The sequence below is a fragment of the Equus quagga genome, unplaced genomic scaffold (genome assembly GCF_021613505.1).
Source record: "Equus quagga isolate Etosha38 unplaced genomic scaffold, UCLA_HA_Equagga_1.0 HiC_scaffold_2424_RagTag, whole genome shotgun sequence".
Taxonomy (NCBI): Eukaryota; Metazoa; Chordata; class Mammalia; order Perissodactyla; family Equidae; genus Equus; species Equus quagga.
This window is the reverse complement of record NW_025793269.1, coordinates 1,824-9,899: the sequence shown is the minus strand read 5'-3', so window position 1 is coordinate 9,899 and position 8,076 is coordinate 1,824. Positions and strand designations below refer to the sequence as shown.

The following is an 8,076-nucleotide window of genomic DNA, read 5'->3' as shown; positions in this document are numbered from 1 at the left end:
TGTGTGTTGTGTGTATGTATTTTGTTTGTGTGTATATTGTGTTTGGGAGTGTATGTGTATGGGTGGTGTGTTTGTGTATGTGTGTGTGTTATGTTTGTGTGTATATGTACACATGTTGTGTATTTGTGTATGAGTGTGTATGTTTGTGTGTGTTTTCTATGTATGTTTGTGTGTGTTGTGTTTGTGAGCATGTGTGTTGTGTTGTGTATGTATGTTTGTGTGTGTTTGTGTATGTTGTGTTTGTGTGTACATGTACATGTGTTGTGTCTTTGTGTATGAGTGTGTATGTTTGTGTGTGTTATGTTTGCGATGTGTGTGTTGTGTGTTGTGTTGTGTTTGTGAGTGTATGTGTGTTGTGTATGTATGTCTGTGTGTTATGTTTGTGTGTATATGTACATGTGTTGTGTATTTGTGTTTTGTGTATGAGTGTGTGTTATGTTTGTGTGTGTGTTGTCTATGTATGTTTGTATGTGTTATGTTTGTGAGTATGTGTTGTGTTGTGTTTGTGAGTGTATGTGTGTTGTGTATATATGTTTGTGCGTGTTTGTGTGTATGTTTGTGTGTATATGACGTGTTTGAATATGTGTGTTGTGTTGTCTATGTATGTTTATGTGTGTGTTATGTTTGTATGTGTGTGAATGGTGTGTGTGTTGTGCATGTATGTGTGTGTGTTGTGTTTGTGAGTGTATGCATGTGAATGGTGTGTGTGTTGTGTTTGTGACTGTATGTGTATGAGTGGTGTGTGTGTTGTATTCTGTGTTTGTGAGTGTACGTGTGTGAATGGTGTGTGTGTGTGGTGTGTGTGTTGTGTTTGTGTGTGTGTGCTGTGTCTGCGTGTGTGTTGTGTTTGTGTGTTTGTGGTATAATATAGAATGAGCTGTGACTAAGAAATCAGGAGAGTCTTGGACCTTCTGTGCCCTCTCTCCATCTCTCTGTTGAATCTTGGGCAAGACGCTTCCGTGAGTTACCATTTCTTCCTGAGAAACATACCGAGGATGCTGGTGTCTGCTTTGTGTTCTCTGTTGGAGACAAAACTAGAAGTGTGGCAAACATGTGGGGCTGTTCAGGGCAGGACCTAGGGTGTGGCAGTGAGGTGCAGGGTCACACTCTCTCTCTGGTAGTGTGAGGGCAGAGGGCAGGATGTGTAAAGTTTGCTCTGGGTGCCTCCCTTGCCTCCTCCTGGCCCTGCCGTCCTCTCCTACCAGGCTGTCCCTTCTCTGTAAAGGAGGAAAGACTTCAGTGGTAAAATACCGCCTCTGTTTCCACCAAGGATGTAGGGAAGCTGAGGACAAAGAGATTGGGGGGTCTACAGTTTTTAGAGATGGGGGCACTAACCTCCTTATTCCAGAAGCCTCTTGATAAGTAAAATACTGTGTCTTTGCTAGAGTGTTGCTGACCAGGTGTGGGTGAAGCTAATCACCTCGTCTGGTCACTCTCTCTTCCTGGAAAGTCACCAAACCTTACTGGACAGTGTCCACTCTCTGTCTAGCACTCTGGAGCTGACATTACTGAATGAAGCCAACAATCTTACAGCAATAGCCACGCTGGCCCCACCGGCCCCTCCTGGGGTCAGGTGCAGCTGGGAGGGGTTGCCAGATGAACAGAGGGCAGTAACCTTCCGAGGATGTGGGGGCGATGGGAAGACCGTCTCCCAAGGCCCGCTGGACTTAGGTTTCCCCAGCCCCAGAGCCTTCTCGGGAGACGCTCCTCTGACTGTGAATGTCTCCAAGTGTCCTACATGTTCTGGGAAAACAATCATGGGGCCGTGCGGTTTCCTCCCCATCCCCACAGAGAGTGTCAAGCAGCTATGACATGGCGGGCTTCTGAAATGGGGAACTGAGTTAGTCTGCAAGGCAGTGCGGACTGAAGCCAGGATACATTTTTCTCTCATCAGAAGGACGGCAGGAGTTCCCAGCTGGGGTGCCATGGCCCTACTTTGCAAAGAGGACTAGGAGCCTCTCTAGAAAATGTCATAAAATGTGTTGGAATCTTATAGGGAGAAAGACCACAGGGACATCTAGTTCAGGCCCAGCATTTGCACTTATGGGGACACGGAGACCTGAGCAGTGTGACCATCCTAAATTGGTGGCCAGAGAGATGAGCACTGAGGTCTCCTGGCTCCCAGAACGACCCTGTCCCACACGGTCAAGATGCCTGTGCCGTGGCTGGCATGGTCCTCACCATAGCATCCAGCCACCCACCTCTCAGCCCTCAGCAAACCTCGCTGCCAAGCCTTCCCCACAGATCAAACCGGGACCCTCTTTCTGGCCCCAAGACCCCAGAGCCAGCTCCTCACCAGGACTTCCTGCTTGTGCCCTCCAGCACACTCTGGCCACAGACCTTCCCACAGCTCAGGATGAACTATAGGACCTGCTTCTGCGTCTCTGCTCCTTCCTCCTCCTCACAGAGCAGCTCCAGGACCCTGTCTATCCACATGCCATCCACTCCTCAGGCTGCAGCCCACTTGCACCTTTCTCCGTGAAATCTCTTAAACTCCCGATGGAGACCGCAGTGCAGGGAGAGAGAGAGAAGACAGTAGGGCCCCTAAAGGAGGTAGAGAGTGACTCAGACCCCTCCCCCCCCCCTCAGTCAGTCCACCCCCCTCAAACCAATGCAAAACCCTCCTTCTGGCACCAGAGGCAAAGTCAGGGGCCTCTAACACTCGGTTAAAATGTCAGTGAGATGTCTCATATTTCTCTAGACAGAGGAAGAAAAATACAAACAGCTTCTTCAGGAGAATCCCATAGGAGCGCTGCCCCAGGACCTTAAAGAGGCCATGTCACCAGGTAAGACCACTTTCTAGCAGAGGTAGACTTGAGAGACGTGCGGACGGGGACATCCGATGTGCAGGGGGGGCCAGGAGAGGCAGCGGGGGTTCAACCCCAGCAGAGATTTGCCCACCTGGGCCGCTATCAGAGGGCCTTTGGGTTGGGGCCTTTCTTTACTGCAGCAAATAAGGGAGAAGAGGCCCCTGCGAGGCACAGTGGGCGACAGGAGGTGAGAGAGGGCACCAGTCGCCCCCTTTACTGAATTTCCATGCCAGGCCCGCAAAAAGGGTCTGCAGATTCTGGGCTTTCCTCCTCAGGAAGGGTGTGCTGACCCGGGGTGTGACAAAATCACTCACCTTGGCCTGAGGCTTGGAGGCCAACAGACCCCTGTGTGGGTGGTTGGCTGGTTCAGATCTGAGAGCTCTCAGGGTCAAAGGCTGCAAAGCGCCACATGGACAAGCAGGCCACGCTCGGCCCTGCCTCCGACCTGGGCTCCACCCACCCAAGGGGTTCTCCTCCCTCACAGCGACTGCCTCAGGGTCAGGCCCTCAGCTTTCACGGGATCCACTCTGTCCTCTTGCCTGGGGACATAGGATTAAGGAATGCCAGAAGTTCATCCATTTTCCTGGCCAGAAGAATTTCTCTGTGATTCATGATGTGTTTTAACCCAGCTGACGTTTTACTACATGACCTTCGATGGCCCGAGCCATTGGGAGAGAGCCATATTAATAATCCGCATTGGAAAATTACCAAGACAAGTGCGGACACCTGATTTACCCTTTCTTGCAGTAATCAAGGTTAAATATTACTTTAAAAATCCTCTCCAGAGCTCAAGTAATGTATTTGGCTTTAAAGTCCTGTGGTGCACGCTGGCTCCAGGCTGCCGGACAGGAGACGCGGCCTTTGTCCAGCTTTGCACTGGGAGCAGGGCAGGGACGAGCAGCCCACCTTCCACACGTTCCTGAAACTCCCACCCGTTCACTCACCCGGCCTTTCTGCCGCCTGGGGGAAGCTGAGGGCGGCCATGTCACCCAGCCTGAATCAGTCAGGGGTCAGCCAGGCAAGGGTGGCAGGCAGTGAAAAACATGTTGTCACTAAGGAGATGCAGAAGAAGACGGTGTCATCCTGCTCTCAGGAGGCTTAGGGCTCTGTCATTGAGACACGTCAGTGTCTCCAACGTGGAACAGACTCAGGAACCGGCTCTTACTTGGCACTCTCCGACACCAGCTAAACATGGATGAACCTTGAAAACACTATGCTAAGTGAAATAAGCCAGACACAAAAGGGCAAATATTGCATGATTCCACTTAGAAGAGGGATCTAGAATAGTCAAACTCAGAGAGAGAGAAAGTTGAATGGTGGTTACCAGGTGTTAGGGAGAGGGAGGGATGGGGAGTGAGCGTTAAAGGGTATGATTTCACCTGGGAGGATGAAAATATTATTGAGATGCATAGTAGTGATGATTACAGAACAATGTGAATGTCCTTAATGCCACTGAATTGTACACCTAAAAATGGTTAAAATGGTAAATTTTAAGTTGTGTATATTTTACTACTCTTAAAAAAGAACGTTAAAAAAGAAAATGTGAGTCCAGGCAGGTCTCAGTTCCACTGTGGGTCTCCATCCCTCCTCCCACCAGGACAACGTGCCCTGAGGCCCAGCAGCATCCCCAGCCTCATGGCCTCTGACGAGGCAGAATGGGGCGGATGGGCTGTAACCCCAATCCCTCTGCTTTCTCTCGATGCTTCTAGGTCTGAGAAAGAGCGAACTGAGCCCACAGAGACTGAGGCTCATCCTGGTGGGGAAAACCGGAACCGGGAAAAGTGCAACAGGAAACAGCATCCTGGGCAGGAAAGTGTTTGAGTCTAAACTCAGCGCTAGACCAGTGACCAAGGCCTTCCAGACGGGGAGCCGAGGATGGGCCGGGAAGGAACTGGAGGTCATCGACACACCTGACATTTTGTCCCCTCAGGCCCCACCAGCAATGGCAGCTCAGGGCATCTGTGAAGCCATTGCCTTCTCCTCCCCGGGGCCTCATGCCGTGCTCCTGGTGACACAGCTGGGCCGGTTCACAGAAGAGGATCAGCAGGTGGTCAGGCGCCTCCAGGAGGTCTTCGGAGTGGGCATCCTGGCCTACACCATCCTGGTGTTCACCCGGAAGGAAGACCTGGAGGGTGGCTCCCTGGAAGAGTATGTACGAGAGACCGACAACCAGGGCCTTGACAAGCTGGATGTGGTGTGTGAGCGACGCCACTGCGGCTTCAACAACAGGGCGGAGGGGGCGGAGCAGGAGGCCCAGCTGAAGGAGCTGATGGAGAAAATCGAAGGAATCCTGTGGGAAAATGAAGGCCACTGCTACAGCAACAAGGCTTACCAATACTCCCAGCAAAACGTTCTGCTCAAAGAAGTGCAGGAAAGGCGAACCGTCCAGGGACAAGGCTCTGAGGAAGTGCTCAGTGAGGAGTCCCGGCTGGAGAGGCTGTGCCACATCCAGAAGGAATCTGAGGAGACTCACAAACATCTCCTGAAGAGGGCGCCCATCTGAGCGTACGCTAGACCTCAGTACGGGACAGCTGTTTCCTGTGAGCCTCTCTCAGCCCCTGTGACCAGCTTCCAGCCCATCGCTTGCTGTCTCCATCTCCATAGGTCACTGGTCATCCCAGCCTCCAGGTCAGTGTCTGCTGTGGTGAGAGGCATGTGGGGTCCAGAGTTCCCAGCTCACGTCCCAAGTCCAGCATCACATCTTCCAGAACACGCTCTGTACCCCTCCAGCACGCTCTTCTCATGTGGAACCTTACACCTCACTGGCATTACATTTCTTGAGGTACTTGTCTTTACGCTGATAGAACCCAAGCTTCCTGAGGGCAGGCCTGGGCCTCATTCTTCCATGTAATTCCAGCAGCTTCCTGGACCCTGGAGTCACTCGTTAAACCCTGATGTAGCAAATCAGTGTAGATATCAATCAGGCAACTTCCCATGGACAGGGCCCATTAGAAGCAACAGGGAGAGGAGAGGAGAGGAGAGCAGGAGGTTGGCCTGGCGGGGCCCCTGATAGGTGCCATCCTACTGCATAAGGAGACTGACGTGACTCAGATGCTCCTGGGGAGTCTGCTCAACTGATGGAAACAGAGCAGGAGAAAATAGGGGGACATGTCTCCCACTACACTCCTCTTTCCCTTTCAAGCTGTGTGTCTGCAGCTGCCTTCCCCTGGGAGGGGTGGGAAGTGGAGGTGGGGTGACAGTGCAGGGGACAATCAGGAATCAGAGGTCGCAGCCTCAGGTCTGTCTGATGCTCGTGTGCTGGTTGGGGATTCTCTGCAGTCAGACGCCCAGAGACCTGCAGTCCCACACTGCAAGGCCGTGACACCTGTCTGCCCCAGACCCAGTGGACTCCTAAGACAGCTCGAGCATTTCTTTTGCTAAAAGATTCAGAAAAGTGTCTCAAGGCAGAATAGAGACTGATTTGGTCTATGCTTAAGATAGTCTCTGTGCCAGAACCATTGATTAAATAAGTGACCCATTTCCCGCTGAACTGGAACATCACATTTATCACATACAACATTTTCGTGCTCCCTGAGATCCGTGTCAGGGTTCTCAGTTCTGTGCTTGTCTTCTACTTTTCTACTCCTACATGAATAAAATGTTGATTCGATTACAGTGTCTTTGATTGTGATACCGTGAGCCGACTCCTCCTCAGTCTACGTTTTTATATTCCCTTTGTTATTCTCAGGCACTTATTCTTCTGTGTGAGAGTTTAAATCACTTGTTTAATTTTCAAAAATTAGTCTCGTTGGCATTCCACTTGGAATTGTCTTACATTTATGTATTAGATTTGGAAGAATTAGAAGCGAGCTAAGTCAGACAGAGAAAGACAAGTACTGTATGATATGACTTATATGTGGCATCTAAAAAACTTTAAAAAAAAATAAAAGACCAGAAAGTAAAACAGTGGTTACCAGAGTTGGGGGTTGTGGGGTAAGATTGACGGTGTTTTAAGGACACAAACTTGTAATAAGTAGTAAGTAAGCCATAGAGATCTAATGTCCAGTATAGTGAAAATAGACAATAACATTGTACTACAAGTATGTAATGTGATAAATATCATTACAAAGGCAGCCATATTACAATATAGAACTATATCAAAGTAATATACTGTCCACCTTGAATTTACACAATGTTGCACATCAAATTTATCCAAGGAAAAAAAGTCACATTAAAATCTAAAAAAGAGAGAGAATTGGTAAATACTCCAGTGAAGTCGATCAAGGCCATCTCGTTTCTCAGTGGACAGACTTGCAACTTCAGAGCTATTGAAGTAAACGCTAAAATCGTTTGCATTTCCATTGGCATAAGAAGATAAATTTCTTCAATATAGGTGTTATTGTTTTAACTTTGTTAAATAATTTCATGATAGAAAATACAAGCATTCGGCCAAACGGCACCCATCAGTGACCCTAAATGACAAGTCACTGGAAACGTCATTCATTAAACATTCTACAGAAATGGTTTTGGGTGTATCAAGTACAGGCTTCTCTCCTTTGTGACCGAAAGTCAGGGGAGAGGCGTCCACGTTACTTCAGGACGAGGGGCGGGGCCTCAGAGAACAGGGAAGGCAGGTGTGGGGAGATTCTGGAAACTCCAGGGTCTGTGTCCCAGCAAGAAAGAAGGGGCGGGGGTGGGGGCTGGGGCGGGGAGAGAGCGTTGTTGGCCAAGGCTGTGGAAATAGCGAACTTTAGAATTTGGTATTTTTGAAAAAGGTCTCCACGCTGAGCAAGGCATGAAAAGCAGGGTTTCGGAGAAGCTGAGGAGCCCACGAGCACACGGTGCTCCTCCTTGTGGGTCCAAGAGGCTCCTGAAAGTCTCAGGGGAGGCTCCCGGCTCTCAGCCCTCCTGCAAGAACACTGATGAGCTGTGTAGAAAGCACAAAGTAATCATTTTAACGCAGCTATTTGCAGGCCCTGGGAAGTGACCGAATCCAAGCAGACCCTACAGGAACTGACCCTTAAGATAGGGGCCCGCCCAGGCCGCCACGTGCGTGTGGCTCCCCCGAGGGCACGTCCCCGTCCCGCTGACGCAGGGGCAGTGCCCGAGCAGCAGCTCCCGGTGACCTGAGAGGGGGCGCAGCGGGGGCGGCCCCAGCAGGTGGAACAGCCGAGGAGCCCCCGGAAGGGGGGCGCGGGGCGGTAGGGGCCCTAGAGACTCTGCTCCCGGACTCCCTTCAGGTCTGTCTTTGGCCACCCCACGAACTGCCATCTCCAGAGTCCGGGGGCAAGTTCTCTGGGAGGTCAGAGATGTCAGCCCTTTCCCA

General features: G+C 50.6%; 1 protein-coding gene across 1 annotated transcript in view; it reads left to right on the top strand.

Annotated features, from left to right (window-relative positions):
• The window catches only part of LOC124232100 (GTPase IMAP family member 6-like), a 7,492-nt gene extending 1,072 nt beyond the window's left edge, over window positions 1–6,420 (top strand). The window contains exons 2-3 of the mRNA XM_046649072.1: window positions 2,702–2,786; window positions 4,520–6,420. Of these exons, the coding sequence (XP_046505028.1) occupies window positions 2,702–2,786; window positions 4,520–5,313 (879 nt within the window). The 3' untranslated portion in view covers window positions 5,314–6,420. The remainder of the gene's footprint in view (window positions 1–2,701; window positions 2,787–4,519) is intronic.
• The last annotated feature ends 1,656 nt before the right edge of the window (window positions 6,421–8,076 follow it).